This window comes from Anopheles merus, chromosome 3L (assembly GCF_017562075.2).
Source record: "Anopheles merus strain MAF chromosome 3L, AmerM5.1, whole genome shotgun sequence".
Classification (NCBI taxonomy): Eukaryota; Metazoa; Arthropoda; class Insecta; order Diptera; family Culicidae; genus Anopheles; species Anopheles merus.
Genome location: NC_054085.1, coordinates 39,001,553 through 39,021,267, shown reverse-complemented (window position 1 = coordinate 39,021,267; position 19,715 = coordinate 39,001,553). Strand labels below are relative to the sequence as shown.

The following is a 19,715-nucleotide window of genomic DNA, read 5'->3' as shown; positions in this document are numbered from 1 at the left end:
CAATCTCCAGGTCATCAATAGAATGTTCCGTGCAAAATATAGATAGAGAATGGTCTTTTGTGTATGTTGTGTGTATAGGACAGTTTGTGTTATCATTGACAATATTATTGTTCAAATGGAAAAACTGCTCGAATGACAGAAATTTCGGTAATCCCTTTGGATGTACGTTTGTTTTTTTAATCATAATTTTGAAATATTTTGTATTGGTATAATTTAAAATTCATTACTCAATTACAATTTGGAATCAGATATCCACTGAGCCTAGGGATATTATTCGCAATTATGTACATACTTTCTCACATTTTAGATTCTGATGATTGCATTTGCTAAAACTGTGCATATGGGAAATTCATACATGCAAACTTCAATACTTCAGTTTTAAACTTGTTTAATAGGTTATGTGTAATTTTTTCCAATACCTCCATAATAAGCACTATCAAAATAAATGAATAGTACATCAAGAAAGTTATGAATAATAAAAAATAAAGAATAATGAAGACAGTCCACAATGACGAACCACTACTACCGCTATTACTACTACTACTACTACTACTACTACTACTTATAATACTACTAATATTACTACTACTGAAACTACTATTACTACTAATACTACAGCTATAACTGCTGCTACTACTATTAATACTACTACTAATACTAATACTACTACCATTTCTACAACTACTCTATATTAAACTACATTATCAATTTTTGCATTGGAGGGAAATCATTTAATTTTAAATCACCTGGACTTAATTGTGGAGCATTGTTTTGATGGCAATAAATGAAATCATGATTAAAACATGCTATGTATGAATTAACCTTGAACGTTACATGGTTGGAAGACATTTCGATGCAATTTACAAAACAGTTCCACGGTTGACAACTACCGGAAGGTGTAAATGGATGCAACTTAACATCCATCAACAGATTAATCTAAAACGGAAGTGCAAAGCATTGCGCTCCACCAGTACCACCTTACAGAAAGTTCGACTTATTGACACAAATGCATTGCACGATTCACAAACTATTAGGTAAGGCCTAATGTCAACGCATCAGCGACCCCAATGGAAAGCCCCAATATCGGTCAATTCTCTCATCTACCCTCGGAGAAGCGGCCGTATGAATTGGGTTCGGTCGGATGCGTTTTCCATCATGATGGGTGCGATGGGTGCGATAAACTTTTCCTTTCTTGCCTATTTTCTCTCTTCGCTAGATGTGAATTAACGGAAAAAGTATAATAAAGTCTACCCTCCTCATTAGGAACACCCCTGGGGTGGCACGATTCGGATGGCGACTAATTGCGCAAATGTGTTCAAACGGAGGTGCAAACGTGAGGTAACTCTGAAATTGGGCGCTGTGTGAGAGGGCGCTTCATACGATCGGATAAACAACATATGACGAAGAAAAGAGCTTGTGCAAGTAGCAGGTAGTGGCTAGTATAAAAGGTGCTCTCCAATGAGGAAACCAGTATCATTCGGTTGTGATCGTTCACTGGAGCACGTAGACGGTAGACACCAAATATCGGTAGGCAGACATGAAGGTAAGCTTTGGATGAAAAGAAGGTAACGGAGCAAACTTGTTGTCAGAACCTAACAAACGTTATGTCTTCTTGCAGGCGTTCATTGTATTCACCATGGCCCTGGCCCTTGCCAGCGCAAAGGCAGTCGAAAACTCCAACAAGGAAAAGCGAGGACTGTGGGATCTGGGATCGGCTCAGCATGAATCGTACGAAAGCTACGGCTATGACCATCAGCAGTCCCATGGATACTACGGCAACGACTACGCCGAGAAGGAGGTGAAACAGATCATCACCAAGAAGGTCCCAGTTCCGTACCCAGTGGAGGTCGAGAAGCACGTTCCAGTCGAGGTGAAGGTCCCGTACCCAGTTGAGGTCGAGAAGAAGGTCCCGGTCGTCGTTGAGAAGAAGGTCCCGGTGTACGTGGAGAAGAAGTACCCAGTCCACGTTGATCGTCCATACCCGGTGGAAGTGAAATACCCAGTCCATGTCCCGGTGTACCAGAAGGAGTACGTCGAAGTGCCAAAGCCATACGAAGTTCATGTCGATAAGCCCTACCCGGTGTACGTGAAGGAGCCAGTGTACGTCGAGAAGCCAGTCCCGTTCACTGTCCTCATCAAGAAGGAGCACAAGAAGCCGTTCTGGGGCTAATTTTGTGCACTGTACTTGAAGTAGATGGGCTTGTGCAATACAGTAGTAAATGTAAAATATATCTAAACTGTGTTCATTATTTGCTGTTCTATCAAAGGAATACAAAATTACCGTTAAAAGCAATATGGTAGCAAAGCAAGCGCTAGCAATGGGTGAGCTACTAACCTCAATTCTATGAGGCACATTTTATCTTCTGCCTCAGCATGTGGACCATAATTAATGGGTTAATTTAATTTCGGTACTAAATTTTGTGTGGCGCATCTAGGACGCGTCCCATTTGGCCGAGCAGCAGCACAATCGATCGTAAGTGTTTTGGTTGTGGCAGTTTTAGCAAGATAAATGTTAACCGTTGATCCAAGCTGTATCTCTCGCACGATTTCAACTGAAAATAGCCCACATAAGTGTCTCTGCTATGTTAGTAACAAACGAGTTGCAAGAAGTAGAGAGATGGCGACAGTGAAACAGATTAAACAGTGTTTCATTATGCATCATAATGCATATGTGGCCTTGGTGGTTTAGTGAAGTTTTAAAGAGGTAGACCTCTTTTACGGCAAGCTTTTGTTCGTGTTTTTGGCTGCTGTTGTCGTGTAGCACTACCATATTCCTTACCCTGGGTTCCACACTAGCACATCTGCCACGTTGCTAGGCTGTGAGCTCGATTATGATCCTTCGTCCTGTCGCTGCCCTATCACGTCCCTCGGATTCCGCTTCCACCTTCACAGAGAGTGCGACCTGCAAGGATTATGTGCACGATTTTCCCATTTTCTCTTGACGAGGTAAAGCAAATTGAAAATAACTGCTCGCTTCCCGAAAATGGGTTTGCCGTGTCTGGGGCGGCCCCGAATGAATGCAGACCGTCAGCAGTGTTGCGGGGTTTTCGTCTAATGAGCTGGCCGCAGTCCTCCGACCGTGTACGTGATGGATGGTACACTTCGTTTCGGTAGTTGTCACTGCAGCTGCAGCCGCTCCTTCTCGCTCCTTCTGTTTCGCCCGCAACGTGCCGAGTTTGACTTAGTAGTGCATGTTGCCTGTCAACAACGAGCCTCGCATGTGAGAGGATGAAATTATTCATAACCAACAACTTGTTCCTCTTTTGGGAATGTTTTTGTTTTCTTGTCTTGGTTGCTCCCTTTTTTTCTAGGCATGAATTTGTTTGCTCTTTGCTCTGAAAGTTGATGATTTGTTGGTCTCGAAGAGTGGCGGTTTAGGGCGTGATGCATGACAGCTAAAAGTCGGTCGACGTCAGTTTCTTAATCACTTACATATGCTCGGGAACAGAAGTGAGTTGATTGATGGAATGCGAAAGTTAATATCAGTTTTGCAATGAAGAGAATCTGAATTTTGTATTATTGCATTTCAAACGATTGCACGTTAATAAACGTTTCTCCAAAACTGATCGATGTGTTTGGCATGTCCCTGTCTTGATAATGCACGAACTGGGGATATGACCGAGTGCACTGGGAAAACGATCCGAAACGGGTGTCCAAAATTATTCAAAACGCTGTCACAGCCGATGGCAGCGGAATGGCTAGGCCAACGAAGAAGAATGCGGGCAGAACACCGAACGGAATATTGATGGTTATTGATGTGTCAGGAATTATTATGATTATCTATCATGAATATGTATTCGAATCCGGCAAGGGAAAATCGCCCTCAGCCAACACGTTCCAATTCCGGCTGCTTCATTTCTCACCGCGTACTCCATGCGGCGTTCGGTGGTGCCGGGTGGAAACGGTGGGAATGATACACCTCCCGCGAGAGAGCAAACGAAAAAAGCAACGGGCGGGTCAGTGCGGTGGGAGAGCAAAAAGACAAAAGAATAGCATCAATAAAAGCTCCCGAACGATTCCATTTACCGAACAGCAAGGACACACCAGCTCGGTTTCATGTTTAGCCGAGTTTTCTCGAGCCTCTTGCGACTTAGCACCGGCCCTTCAGTTCAACGGTGGGTTTGGTATTATTTAAATCCTTCGCTTCCGTTTTCTGCTGCGTTTTGTTGATACACGATTCGGAGATGAAATTCGGGTGAGTTTCCAAGTTAAAGATGAAGATAAAACACAAACCGCCCTGGAGGATGGCCGGGGAAAGCTCAACGACACTGAAAAACCTTGGCAGATGTCAATGATGGAGTTTTGGGGATACTTTTTCACTCCCCGATACTTCCGTCGGCGGGAACGGAACGTGGTCGCGATTATGGAGATCCGATATCGATTACGCTGCGAGTCCTGTTTCTCAACACACTTATACGGCACTTTTAGGCTATTGGAGCGTTCGCGTACTCACACGCAGCTGAAACAAAACCAAAACACAGCACGAGGCCGTTTTGGAATGCCATTTTTGTGGCATTTAGGTGCCATACACACATACACGTGGGTGGGCGGGTGTGTTAGAAATTCTCACAAAGCTGTTTTTATAGGCGGGAACGTGCCGGTTTTGGAGATAATCCAGGAATGAAGGAAAATGGTGAACTGTATGGAATTTATGCAGTCGGTTGTGTGTGTCGTTGCGAAGAAATTGCGTTTCCGTCGGCGTCTCTAGGTCCAATGGAGTGTGGCGATAAGCTTTTGGGGAAGTAACGAAACGCACATTTTCCATCCATTAGGGTAGCTGTCGTGGGTACGAGATTGTTTTTGCTTAGTTGAAAGCTGAATACAGATTTAGTTTTGTACCAGGCACTACACAGGTAAACAAATTATTCAAGAATTCTACACTGGTTGAAGACCCGAATTCTCGAAAGCTTCTAGCTGAAGCAAGGCGCTTATTCTATGACTGTCTAGACAGTCTCAATTTCTGCCATGGCAATTGGGTAATGCTGTGGATTCACGAGGACTAAATGAAGTCTTCTTTTGAGATATTGTTTTAATATGAATATCCATAAAATTTAATTTCCTCGGGGAGTTTTTACCATATCATTCTACCACCACAGACCACGGGCAGTTCGTTGGCCACCAACGAGACTGCCACCACAAGCGTCGGGTTCGTTAGCTTCGCCGCTTAGGCCGTAGCGAAACAGCTTGCCTGCCCGCAGGGGGACTAAAACCATGTCCCCGTATTGCAAGCGTTTAGTGCGAATGAACGAGATAGCGTGAAGGGGGGGGGGGGGGGGGGGAAATTGTGGGAAAAATGACTCATTGCTGAGCTTCGAACTGTGGCGGCAACGTAACGAGCAATCTGTGCCAATAATGGTTGTTGTTTGCGATGAAACTGGAACTCGACGAATCTCTGGAGAATTGCTGCTTCATCCCGTAGTCCGCTCATCCGTCTGGTCTGGTATCTGGTAAGCATTAGGCCAAGCGTTTGTTCCAAAGCCTGGGGGAATGTAGCACGACAAGTCCCTCGCCTCGTTCCCTGATCTCCCTTACCGATCCGTGAGTTGTTTTTTTTCCGCTTCACATAAATACATTTGTCTCGTCAGTGCGCTGTGGGTCGGTGTTTGGGGATTGAGGTGAGACGCGGACAGGGAGGGATAATATAAACCTGATTTTGAAGCAGTGTCGCAGGACGGGCAGCGAAGAATAAGGATACGTATTATTGTTAAATCAATTTTCCGACCAGACGAGCTCATACGCAGCTTAAATAAATCACTTTGTCTTGGGGCAGATGGTGGGAGAGTGGCTTTTGCGAAAGATTCTCTGCAAAATTTTCACCAAGCCGGAGACGTGAAAATTAGCTTAAAACGATGCCACAACGATAAGCCTCCGCGAAAGGGGATTGAATGTTCCTGTTCTTTTCACCACAAAATTTCATTCCTCCAGTGAAAGCTATTTCACTATGAAAACATTCTCCAATCCAAATGGTACTGTATTTATAGCAAATTTATTTAAACGCGTAAAGTGCCAAGAATAACAGCAAAGAACAAGCAAAAAAAAAAAAAAACTTTTCTCTGCGGTGTTAAGAAAATGGCACGCTGTAACAAATATAAACGGCAAACCAGTTCTTATCGCTTGCAAAGCAAACAAAAACCATAGCTCACGCCCGGGTGCAATAATAGTTGAGGCGAAGAGAAATGTTTGCGGTTAAAAGTTGGAACGAAATAACTCATGTCATTTGTCATCCATTGCAGGACCTAGCCTCCGTGGCACCGGATACACAACATTTGCCGTGGCGGGTTTGTGGTTACGAAACTCCATTCGCGAAACTGCACTGCCAAAGATCAAGAAAACACTGCACCTACACCCACTGCACAGCTTTTACGGTTTGGGGATCGTATTGGCATCCGGCTATTGGTGGATTTTAGTGCACTTTCCGAAGCTGAAACGATACGTCGCCAGACCGCGAAACCACCGGCGAGTGGTGGCGGTGGCCGTCCCGTGTAAAGGAATGTTTTACTAGCTATTCCACTAGCACAGAGGAGGAGGGAATGAAAATTCCCTGTCCTTCCAGTGCAATTGATGCTTGCATTGTATGTGTGTGTGTGGGAGCAGGGGTGGAGGTGGTTGTAAGTCAGCTCTGTTTGCGGTTAGGGTGGGGGGGGGGATGAGAAACAAAAAAGGAAACATTCCAACACAAAGTAAAAGGATCTGTTACCAAGTTGCTCGTATGTCACATAAGCACACGTGTCACATCACCGTAAAGGAGCGTACAATTGAAGTTTTTATTTAGAATCATTTGATCGCTGTAGGTCGCTGTACGAGTGTTGTTGAAAATTAACTTAAATGGTGGTGCATTATTTTCATGAGACTTTAGCCCAAATGGAAACAATAAAAATGGACCACATCTGTCACTAGCCCCGGGTAACATCGGGAAGCTACGCCAAAGCGGTTTGCGTAGGTTAAACGATGGCACCTGCGTTTCGTTGCAGCCGATTCTCAGACGTCCTTGTGATTGATGAGTGTTTGCTCAGCTCGGTACGAGAGTCGCTTAGGTGTAGAAGTGTAGCTTTTAGAGCTCAATGTTTCATCTACGAATGCTTGATTATTACCCACACTTAACACCTCCGCTATCTACTGCGCGTTGGCTGAGCTTTTATGAGCTTGATTCATCAATGGAATTGATGCTTAGAGGCAGAATAAGGAGTAAAAAATTATCTTAACAATAAGACAACGCCATAAAAATATATCTCACAATTTGTTTAAGTATATGTGTAGCATATACTTAAGTATATGTGCATCTTTGCAAACTTTTCCATAATCTAAACAATATCCTCCAACTTTCACCTGGTTGACTTTCTCCTGGCAACGAGCACTTGCCAATAACTCCACGCCAACTTTCCGCTCTTGCCGTTTCTTAATGTTTCATTGCTTCATTTAAATGTGGTATGATTTATTCCTGTCCGGGAGTTGGCCCACTGATGTTTGTTTTTGCGCCATGGTGCCCCTTGTAGCCATGGTCTGCGTAATTTATCGCTTGCATTTTTCACCGGTGTAAAGATAAAGCCCCGGTGCTTTGCTTTCGTCGTGATGATGATGATGATGCCGACGATGACGATAATGAGAAGGTGTCGATGATGCTCCATTGACGCAGTGCTTGAGCGAGATCTCGCTTTGTTTGGAGTGTATTCTATTGTATCTGTTTCATCACTTATTTGCTGCATCCTGCGCTGAAATGGGCGGCTACGGGTGCAGTGGCTGATGCTGAGAACCTTTTAAAATCGTCCCAATGCTTCTTGGAGCAACAACAACAAAAAACAACAAATGGAAAAGCTTTCCGTGAACAAAGGCGCAAAGTGCATTGCCCTCTACTGACTTTGCGGGTGGCTTTTGTGGCAGCGCATTTATCGTTGATTATTCGGAATGAAATGCGATGAATGTGAGGAAGGTGAGATTGAAAGTTGATGAATTGATGCGCTTAGTATTCTATGGTGTGGCTTTGCAGGTGTAAGTATGCTTTGCTACGATAAACCAATGTCCCATCATTCTCATCATCTTTTATCATACCGTTTTCAAATTAAAAAAAAAAAACAACGAGCAGTGGCTTTGGCTGGATGGAATCAACAACAACAACAAAAAATCGCTCTCCAACAGCGTACCGATTTACTGGCATGCCTTTAAAACGGAACTAATAAAGCTTCAGTTGATCCGCCGGTACATAAAACACATTCATTACACTCCCCTACCGTACCACTTCGCTTTCGGTAAGCATTACGAAATCATAGCCAATTTTCGCACACATCACATGATTTGTGTTTCTCCGTTAAAGTCAACCTCACTCCCCGTTATTTAATCACAGTGCCGCATTTTTCGTGTTTTGCTTTGCAGTAAAATATTGCCCCCGAACAGGGCGGGAAAATCAAAATAAAATATATTACCCACCGAGTAGCGCAACACTGCCGCACGGCCAAGCTGATGGTAGGAATGTGCATTGGAGTAACGTGGACGTTTGCTGTGCGCAAGCAGGGTGCAACCGGAAATTTCACCTCCACCCCCACGCAGTATCTGTCTGTTTGTCCTGTTATTTTTGCTCTTCAACTTTGCTTTCGTTCGTTTGCGTAAAACCGACCGAAGGTACACATTAACCGAACGAAGCTCGAACGCCCAATATTGGCATCATCTGCCGATACATTAATCATTGAATAAATTAAATAATGATAAAACATTCATAAAACGCCTTCCGAGTCCGGGCACGGGGATGGGCAGATTGGAGCTGTTTCGGTAGCTGTTTGTAAATTTTCGCAAGCACGGTTACGCTACAACCGATGCGCAGGCGGAAACGAGTCGTGAAGGACACTGGTTGTTCCGTTTTTACCGGTTAACATGTGTGTTTTTCATGTTTCGACACACTTGCCGAAGACGGCAGAATGAATGGGGGGAGAATATCAGAAGCATTTTGCACATTTATGATTACAGCTGAGCGATTTAGTGTTTACACATGGACGATTGTTGGTAAAGTGATGCGCAGTGAAAACTGCTACACAAAATACAGGAAAAGCAATTGCACCAATTTGCCACTAGATGGCGCAGATGTTGGTAGATCTTTGCAGAAACAGCATTGTCATCTATTTCGCTCGTTCATCGCATCTGTCAAAAGGGAAAGTAAACAACTGGCACCGCTACTATCTCGGTGGAGCTGCACTTTTTCGTTGTGTTTTTCATTAAATTGGGAAATGAAAAAGTAATATTCTGTTCTAGAAGTGTTTTGTACACCTATTCGTTCAAGAAGCGTTCAAAGTTTGTGAGGGATCAAAGTGGCAAAAGCGTACATCGAATACAATGTTTACTGAAGGTGCAAGCAAAGCTGAACGGCTAAACAATGACCGCACGCGCAACAGTAGTCAGTCAGTTCAATTGCTACAAAGTGAAGAAGAATACGTCCAACTTCAAACTGCGATACGGTTCATGTGTGAGCTAGTGAATGGTGTGTTTTATTTTCCTACCCGGTTTGTTATGTCCCGTTCGTCGATGGCTAACGATGCCGCTGCATTCCGCTGTAAAATGGCCTAATCAATCGGTGATCCACCCGAATGCCGAATGCTCGCTACGGAGAAACGCCACCCCAAATGTGTGCAATTCGCTCAAACCCCGCGGTAGCGGATTTCGATCAGCATCGACCTTACCACCTCATCTTTTTGGTGTGCCATCGCCGCTTGTAAAGCCAGCGAAGAGAAATCGTTTAATGCTTAAGTTGAAGCTCGCCGCTTGCCTCAGTGATTCGTAATTAATTCAATTTGGAACCGATTCGCTCGACCGATGCATTTATTTATTTACATTTAGCTGTGATTTTACCGTCCGGTTGCTCCCGGGGTTGCAAAAGCCGTCTTGGTACAGTATCTTTCATGCTTAGAGGTGCTTTATTTTTTGGTACAGACCACTGGGGGCTATTTCAGAGCAATGACCGAACTGACCAACGACAATATCTTTCCTTTGCAGGTTTAAAGTGCGAAATATTACTAGCGGACAGCGATGCTGCATTGGTTTGAAGAGACGTCAAATGACTATCAAAATGAAGGCCAAAAACGGTAGGTGAAAGCTCTGTTCCCCCCTCTTATGCGATAAAACACGACGCTAGCTCTTGACCAGTCACGTCTAAACAAAATCCGTAAATGTAATTTTCGGATTGTGATTTCCGAATTCGGACTGGCATATCTGCATGTGTACAAAAACTGCACAAAGCTAGAGAGAAAAGAAACAACCCCAATGCCCACCGTTATACTTTTATTTGGGACCATGAGCTACGGCGTGCAAATTTTTTTTTTCAAAATTTGTGAAAATCACCGGCACACTGATGGTAATTAAAAATAAATAATGAATGAAAAATTGAGCCACAAAAAGAAACGAAAACGACACACACACACGTGCGCGCGATATGGTGAGAAAGGAAAATGCAAGTACAAGCTTCCTTTCACCTTTTTCTCATTTGTCCCGCACAATCCGGTGCAACACATTCCAGAACACTTCCCCATACAGCAGAGAGAAACGGGAAGGAAAGGTGTACGCATTCCTGGCAAAAATGGAAGTTTAATTACTGGCCAGTGGAAAAACTGGACACGCGTCGCGCTCGTACGAGAGTGTGTACACGAACCGCTTGCAAAAGGTTTTGTTTGCATTCGGTTTTAATGTATGTTGCGCAGTCCAAGTGGTGCTTTCTCATGTTGTGTGTTGGTGTTACCGATGCTGCTCGTGGGGAAAAAACGAAAAGGACATAAAGGCAAAACATCGGCCCGAAAAAAAGCAAGAATAATTGAAAAGCTCTTGCTCTAGAAAAGTGCAAAAACCCCGGGAAAAAATATATCATACGGTGGGTGGAGAGGTCTACTTCAAAACAGCATAAATCATTTCGGGGCAAGAGATGAGCCAAATGAGCCTTGCTCGCACGCTCGGGAACGGAATGGGTTGCCAGTACAGGTGTTTGTGTTATGTTTGCGGCGCTCGTGTGGGTTTACTGGGGTAGGGTGCTGCGCAAACAGATGTGGTCGTTCTCCCGGGGCTTTGAAAGTTCAAAGATCGGTGTTTTAGTATGGGTCAGTGATGCAAAACATGCAGAGATGAAGTATGAAGGCTACTTACCAATTTTGAAAGATTTTTTTACATAAGAAAGAGTTGAAATGGAAAAATGCAGGCATGATCTGCTAAAGTGATTTGAAGCGAGCGGGTTTTAAATAATAGTTACCCAAAGTATGTAATTTACATTTTCTTAGGCAGTGGAGCGCATGTGGTTGTGAACCCGAACAGAGGGATGAAGTAAAATGGTGTCAATTTTCGATTACGGTAAAGCCAGACTATCATCTCCCATCCTCTGAGCACGGGACCGAGATGTATTAGTCTATCGGAAAGCGATTCCGGGCCCTGTACCCTTTTTCTATGCTCCTTCAGCTCTATCCACTTCCGGCTGGGCAACGATAGTAGTCGATAATGGAAATCCAATCAGCTGAAGCACCGGATGCAATCGAGCAACGAGCAATGTATCGATCTGCCGGAAGCCCTGGATCACCCTGCTGTGGCAAAGCTGTACCGAAAATGCGCCCTCCGTGTGATGGCGGGGAGCAAACGAAGCAGCGAGGCTCTCCGGGTTGTATTCCGCTTTATGACACGACCCGCCAGCAACAACAAAGTTGTGCATGAATTAAATAACACCAACCAACGGTTGGAAGGAAGGCGGTACCGGGTGAGGCCTTAGATCAAGTGCTCATCCTAAATGGAAATGAGAAACCGAAATAGATTCGTGATAACTGAAGGGTTGAATGACTCACTAAAAGTATATTGTTCATCTACCACGGGGCGCAATGATTCTTCATCCCCTCCGAGTGGTTCATAGACATCGAAACTAATCCTCCTCAAATCCGGCTGCGAAGCCCAGTTTGGTCGCAACCGGTGCCGGATCGGAAGCGGAGGCGTATACAGTACCACCGACACGGAGCAAAATCTCTTCCAGCCAGCCGGGGAAGAGCTTTTCCACGCCGCAATAAGCCGCAACTGTTTGTGCACTTTGGTTGGGCTGTTCTGTTTTTCTTGCTACTATCGGATGAATCTTTCCTTCCAAGAAAAGCTTTGACACAGATAAAATCGAATTCGACATTCGTCCGATCATGACCGGTGCAGGGCGGCTAGTCATGCCTACCCGAGCAGCGATGGGGTGATTGCGATCCGGTTTTTAAAGCACCTAATCACGTTGTCGCTTCGAACGGGGCACTACACTCTTGTGTGCCTCTGTGTGTGTGTGAAAGCGAGAGAGAGAAAGAGAGAGTAAGTGGTTGGGAAAAGTTTCGCATTGGTTCATCATCGACGTTGAATTTTCGGCGTGGGCTCCACAGGTTTGATGATTTCCCGAGTGGGTTTATGTAATTTTCGGCACGGTTCGGTGTTTGGGTTTTTGGGTGGCATTAAAGCGTGGGTTGCAATTGTATCGTTGCGATAGGCAATAGATGGCCTATTTAATCAACTTTATGCTTGTTAATAAGCATTTCCCGTGAAATGTCTTCTCGAGGGAAATTTCAAGCCAGCCCACGCTCTCAGTGCGTTTTGTAGTTGGTAATTTTAATCGTGCCATTTCCTTTTATTATTCTTCAATTAGATTCTTATTTGAAACAGATGTGGAAGATACAGCTTCTGCGTTAGGCAGAAATACAAATCATACAGAAAAATACATTCGAATGTGAATAGCTTTAACATGACTATCATTGAAACCTGCCATTGATTTAATGCCATCGTCACCATTCCGAGCCAACGCGTACACTAGCAATTTGCTCATTAACTGTTTGATAAACTGCCCCGTCAGTGTCATTGATGAATAGGCTTTTTGTCGTGAAGCTAAATAGGCTTACGGTGCATTGTAATTGTACAATTCAATTATAGGTAAATTACGCTCCACTGGATTGAACCGTCCAAAAGCGGGCGACATTACATGTAAAATAGAATAGCCGAGCGGTTCAAAGAAGAAAAAATACGCATCAGGCTCGACGATGCATTTAATTCAATAAAATATGAAATTATTAATGGGACATGAATTAAATTCTCTGGCTTGTAAAGTTTGCAACGTTTGTGCATCCCTCGGAATAGTTGCTGCAAAACAAAAACATACGATATTTCCATTAACCAAAGCATACTGCTGAAAAGGATGAGTTCAATGCATTTACATAAAGCTCATTATTTGGTGAAACCTTCATTTCTTTCGGTAAACAAATCACACGCAAACACGCACCGGAATGTCAGCAATTATGATACAATTGGTTTTATTTTTGATTTTTTTTCCTGGTGGACTTACTGGCAAGCCCTTTTGACTTTCGTTATGATTAGTAGCTTTTCCCCCTTTCGGCTTCCTTCTGGCCGCCCGCACACGGTTTCTTTTCCGCTCTATTCGTTCTGCTCTGCTGTTACTATCCTTCAACACTGTATAGTATTAATGCTTAGTATGGTGTTAGGAAGCTGCTTGAACCAGCTTGTAGTAGTGTGTATGTGTGTGTTTGTGTTTTTTTTGTTTGATAAAGAGAAAAAAGATTGATTTGAAGACATTTCCGTACAATTTTGGATTTGTGTTTCACGTCTCTTCTCAAAATGCTTTACCATTCTTCTTTTCGTTTGCATGCATGTTCTCCGCTAAACTTTCATACGCATTACTTCTATTACATACATTTGTTTGTCTAATTGCTTTAAATTTGATTACAAATTAGTTGAGTTTGTTTGTTTCAACCTTACTGATTTGAATTCTCTAGCGAGTCGTTTAGATACTTTCTACTAATGTTCCATTTCCATACTAACATCACCACAAAATGCTTTCTCTAGTAACTGCTTAAATTCCCTCTCTTTCTCTCTCTCTCTCTCTCACTCTCTCTCTCTCTTTCTTTCTCTCTCTCTCGCTGCCTTGCTGTCGTTTACAATCAGATTTGAGAATAAAGAAGATATTCGAATGTATCATCGAATTATATTCTGTTAGATTTATATCGTATGACTCAACCGAAGAGCATATCGACAATCATTCGCTCCCTTTCGATTCGTTACATTTGCTTGCTACTATTTTTTCCACCGTACAATGCACTGCATCACTTTACATCTATATGGAACACGACGTACAGTTTTAGGAAGAAAGACAAAGTACAAGGTTCCTCCACTGCACCGGTTGATGAGTTAAGATGGCTGGCAAACGTCACACTTAAAGTACAACTTTGGTTTTCTTTTCCTTCTCTGCAATGTGTTTTCATCCGATGTAAAACGGGTTTTGATCTATCGGTCAGCTTGTCAAGCTTCTTGTAATCTGCCAAAACTCTTGTTTACGCCTAGGTTTGTTTTGCAACCTTTGAGAAGCAAAAAGTTTCGTTTGCATTGCCATCAACTGCTTTTAGTATTCTACAGCTTTTTTTTTGTTTCAGCTACATCTGACTATAAAGATCATGTACACTTACACACAAAAACACTTATGGAATCTTCAGGATCATCACACCACACACATCCAGAACGTATCAAACTCATTTGATCACACTGGCAAAAGCTGTAACTCGGTTGTTAGTGTGTGTGCGCGCGCCTGATGTACTTATTATTCATTAGTTGAAGGTACTGTTCCTCTCAGATGCACTTCCTTCGCTTGGCAAACGAGGGAACCCGCGATGGGTGTTGTAGGGAGTAAGAAAGAGAGATTTATTTACAGAGAGAAGGTTCGATTAGGGAAGAAAGATCAATCTTGCTTATCGTATGGAAATGTGATCGTTTTAATATCATTTCTGAACGCGTTCGAGATAAGAACTTATGCTAGCAGTGTACAGCTTGATATGATACTATGAACGTTTTACGGGCGTCCTGTGATCTCACCACTGATCGTCTCATCCCATCCATCATCGTTTTATGCATACGCCGGGCGGAGAGTGTAATAAAAATTGAATCTTTTCCAGTCCCAAACGTATTAAATGGTTCTTGTAACGACAACCTAACCGAAATGTTGTTGTAAACGCTTAGAATTGATTGCGTGCTCTGGGCCGAGAGAATGCCCTTGCATAGTAACACATGTTTCCTGCGCCAGTTACGATGATGGATGGAAAACTTATCCCTTGCGGATATGCTGACAATTCGTACCGTGGTAGAAGGGCGTCTGTTAACAAGAAACGAAAATGGTCTAATAGTGAACTCGACTCCAAGTGAACAGTAGTAGATTTTACAAACACAAACTCAACAATGCATGCTTGCGCTTTAGCCCGTTCGTTTCGCCACTGTTATGTTCATCTGTTTCTTTCTTTGCATTCGTTTTTCTGTAGCATGAATTGATTTGCAGCAGTTTAGCACATTTACTCCTTTTTCCCTTGCCAGATATGTTACACAAATCAATTTATTTTGCATCATCATTCCAGTCTCTGCGTCACATTGCTTCTATTGGTGTTGACCCCATGCAATTAGGGAAGCTCTTTTCAATTGCTTGATGGTAGTCTTGCTGCTAGAACTATGCATTATCTTTGTCTATGGGTATTTTCGATTGCTTTCAATGGATTTAACATTCGTCTTGGTTTGTCGAATACAGAAGAGAACGATATGTGTGAGTATGTGAATTATTGGGAAGACGTTTAACAACATCATGGATATGAGAGATGTGATGTCTCTTGATGTACGCGTATTAGCTTTGAATTATGAACGCAAATGGAACAGAAATGAAACGGGTTGTTGAAGGAAGAATATAAATTGAAAATGAAACAGTACGTAAACGTAGAGGTAATTACTGTTAAACTATCTTAACAAAAGATGATGTTCAAAAGATGTTCAAAGGTTTTAATTACTCTCAGTAGAGTAGGAAATATGAAGTTATTGTGGCCAGTGGGATAGATACAGTTATTTAAAGTGGAACGGAAACTCAACATCGACAGTAGATTCATCATTTGCTTTGATATTTTTGATGAACTATTACTATGTTCGTATCGGTGAAGAGCAAGTTCGGTGGATTTGCACGAAACGCGCAAGGAAGTTTCAAAAGTTAAAAGTTGTTTTTGTGCGGAATTAAATTGCCCTACAACGTGAAGTAAGGGGTAAAAAATACAGTTTTTGCGAAAAAGTGAAACCAATTTGCAACATTTTGTGACTAGTTGAAAGTAACGAAAAAGCAAAAGCAACTGTCAAAAGACAGCATGTCAGCTGTGTGCAACACGCACACTGCCCACCGAAATGACTGTTCTGTTTTTTGGGAATACAGCAGGTTCATCATGCTGGTGAGTTTTGGAAATTAGTTTTTTTCAATCTCTCTTTTGCCCCTCGGAAAGCAGAGAAGCAACTTTCTATCCCCAACCCCATAAAACAACCGCTTTAGCCCTAACAACACACTTCAAGCGTGAAGAGCCGTTGTGAAAGTTTTCTAATTTCGATACATCAATCAATGGTGTGGCTTGTTTTTCTTTGCTTAAAATCGATATTCTCAAAGCGCGATAGCAACGGCTCGCTTAGGAGCAGTATGTTTCTACGAAGAAAAAGAAGGCGAAAAAAAGAATACGCTTTGAGCAGAATGAAGACGATACCTGTGCTTCCGCCATGCTTATCACACAAAAAATGCGCACCGTTGCAGAACACGTGGCGCCTTCGGACGCATTCTGACAGGTATACACCTACGGCGGAAAAGTTAGTCTAGTTAGTCCGCTTAGAGCTTGGCCTGGCGTTAATTTAATCCACCGATTGACATCGTCGATCAAAGTCTTAAAATTATGCAAAGAGATTCCTCATGTTGCCGATTGCCGGCGGCGGAATAAATAGGTGGGATAATAGTACGAGCATAGAAGTACGGCGAGCGTGACGCCATAAGCTATCGTGTGGGCGTTGCAGGGGAGGACTGTATGACGTCAAATACTGGATGGTGACTTACAACACAAAACCCTCTGACAAATTTCGGGTTGATACGAATTTTCATTCGCTAAAGATGCTCAGGACAAACTTTCATTCTTTTCCTACAAGCTGATACTATCCATTTTCCGCTACAAAATAATTTACTATGACGAACAGAGAGCAGTGCGTTAGCCGCATCTTGTCACGCAACTGATCGACCGTGTGACTTTCCCGCTAAAACACTGTTTATTACACTACAAACTACGACAAACAGAACAAAACTCAACATTATTACACTGAATGCAAACAAATAACATACGAACGAACCATCTGCCCGTGGTACGGCTTACGGTTCAAGATTCGGTCGACCTTGCCCTATAACATGACTCCAGCACTCCTTACACAAACACACACACACACACGTGGAGTGCAAAAAGCTCCTTACACGTGGGCTCTTAGCTGGCCGGGGCTGACAATTGGGTGACCATATTTACAGATTACATCAAAAGGACGAGCGCTGCTCTGTGTGTGTGTGTGTGTGCGCGCGTCTGTGTTTCGTGCCATCCGCTCGCTCAGCGAAGCACTCACGCGCCAATGACACCCGCAGGAGTACTCTACCGTTCGTACCTGCTACAGACGGGCGGCTCAGTAAAAATGGTAAACAGCTAAACCGGTTGTAATACCACCTCCGAGTGCGCCGAGGGACGCTTATGCTAGCGAGTGCACCTTTGCCGACAGACAGTTGTGAAGCACGAACACTACCGGCTTGGGACAGCACTCCATGTCCAGCTCCTGGTGAGGGTAGGGATACACACAATAGGGGAGGGGGGGGGGGGAGAAAGATTTGAAATGTTAGTGCCGAGAATCACACACCCTTAGTGCGAGGTACCATGGCTGCTATTCGCTGGTGGATGTTGGGCCGTGAAGACCATTGAGAGCGACTTACCAGTTCCGCACCGTCCTCCGTGCCGGAGAAGTCAAGGTACAGCAGCTTGTTGCCATCGTCGGCCGAACCTTTCAGCTTGTCGAATGGGAATGTCCAGAGGGCTTTCGAAGCCGGACCAAGCCCGCTGTCTAGCAGCGTAAATCCACGGTCCAGGTGCACGATTAATTGACAAGGGCGTCCCTGTGGAATCGAGGCAGAGCAAAGACGTTATTGAAAGAATATATTATGTGCATTTTCTTATTTTTCCTGATGGAGAAAATCGTCTAGATTACATGATTATATGTCGGAGATTGTGTGTGCATGAGTGTATGATGAAAACTGTCACCAAAACATCATCGGATCGGAGCCCTTCGTCCACCGAGGGTGGCACTGTTAATCCCGTTCACCTCGCCGCATCCACCTGCTGCGTTACCCGAATTCCAATTATTGGTTCGATTAGCTGTCGTATTTTGTCACCCCCGCGTAATCGCTTTAGTCACGGACAGCACCGGTGGATGAGGTTCCGCTAAATTGACTGCACTCCTTCTCACCCACGCACGGCGTTCACGGTTGGTGTGCAATCTGCATCACCACCAAGGGCCCAGGCACCAGGCAAAATTGTTCCAAAAATAGCCTTCCAACAGCAGCAGCAGCAGCAGGAGCAGCAGCAGTGGTTGTAATGCGAGAAATGTACTCTTGCCCTCTGCATTCTCGTTCCACGCTGGTGGAGTGGAGTGTGCCGGGGTGGAACTACTTAAGGGCAGAACGGTAGACCAAATTGTGGTACCGGTACACACGATGCCAATGAATGAGGCAAAAGGAAGCCAATCGAAAGCTCGCACGATTCCGACCGCTCCCGTTTGCCAATTAATAACCGATCCCCCGGCACCGTGCGCTAACGCGAAATTCGATTCCGGGATTTTAATCCCGCTCGGCGGAAATTGCAACACTCGTTGCCACGCACGGTTCCAGCCTTGAAGAGGGGAAGGGAGTATGGGGAGGCAGCAGCCAACGATTCTCAAACCGAGCAGAACGGAAACGGCCGATTAGCTTGGGTAGTGGTAGGGAATAAAAAAAAAACAATGGCTCGATAGCTTCAACCTCCGGGTGCCCGGCGTACGGTACGCCAATGGCGGCCGCGTGGTGATGGTTTTGCGTCGTGCTTCTCAAAACATTGGCGAACTAAATGTGGCTCGTGTCAATGAAGTGGCTCGCGAGCAAGCAACACGGTCAGTTGTGCCAACAAATCCAGCGTAGCTATTCTACCCGAAGCTTTACGCATGAAACACGGTTCCTTTTTCGTTCGCGCTAAAAACTATCTCTCTACCTTTCTCTCTCTCTCTCTCTCTCTCTCTCTCTCTCTCTCTCTCGCTTTCTATTTTGCCATACACACACACTCATCCGTTTTGATATTGCTGAGAGCATTTGGGATTAAGGTGTAGTTACTGTTGTGTGTAGTGCCGGCCCGGGGGTTTTCGGTTGGGATGAAGGCGAGCATTTTAATTAAACCGTCGGTTGATAAAGCGTTGGAAGCATGCCACGCGAGCGTGGATCGGGTAGCGAGGAATTAAAGCAAAATCGATCACGCTTTATGTAACGATTAGCCTCGTCGGTGGGAGCCCAGTGCGAGGTGTCGGTTGCACGCTTAGTGGAACATGATAGCAGCGCTTTGAATATTCGTTTACAGTTTACAGGAGCGGAGTCGGGTGCAATGAGAACGAATGAAGCGCGGCCTATCGGAATGATATAGGATCGGATCAATTTTGTTCGGTGCGCGAGTGTGAGCTGGGCGTTTAAAGATCGAAGTTAGTAACGCAAAATAAGTGCAATCATTAGGGAAATGAATGGTTATGACTCAGTCGAATTCATTTCAATGCCGATCGGTTTTAGGATCCGATTATGTTCATGAAGACTCGCAGCGCCTAAAGGCATGCAATACGCAGCGCACTCAGCTTGATTATAG

General features: G+C 44.1%; 2 protein-coding genes across 8 annotated transcripts in view; one reads left to right on the top strand and one right to left on the bottom strand.

Annotated features, from left to right (window-relative positions):
• Positions 1 to 1,475: 1,475 nt before the first annotated feature.
• On the top strand, positions 1,476 to 2,231 carry LOC121599345 (mantle protein-like). The gene is made up of 2 exons (XM_041927080.1): positions 1,476 to 1,543; positions 1,619 to 2,231. Exons 1-2 carry the CDS (start codon positions 1,538 to 1,540, stop codon positions 2,168 to 2,170), a joined length of 558 nt encoding a protein of 185 aa, XP_041783014.1. The 5' UTR covers positions 1,476 to 1,537; the 3' UTR covers positions 2,171 to 2,231.
• An 11,015-nt stretch (positions 2,232 to 13,246) lies between these two features.
• Positions 13,247 to 19,715, bottom strand: part of LOC121598918 (beta-1-syntrophin) — a 100,312-nt gene continuing 93,843 nt past the window's right edge. For all 7 annotated transcript variants that reach the window (XM_041926286.1, XM_041926287.1, XM_041926291.1 and 4 more), the window contains exons 11-12: positions 17,774 to 17,953; positions 13,247 to 17,619 (exon numbers count right to left, since the gene is read on the bottom strand). In XM_041926286.1, the coding sequence (XP_041782220.1) occupies positions 17,536 to 17,619; positions 17,774 to 17,953 (264 nt within the window). In that variant the 3' untranslated portion in view covers positions 13,247 to 17,535. The remainder of the gene's footprint in view (positions 17,620 to 17,773; positions 17,954 to 19,715) is intronic.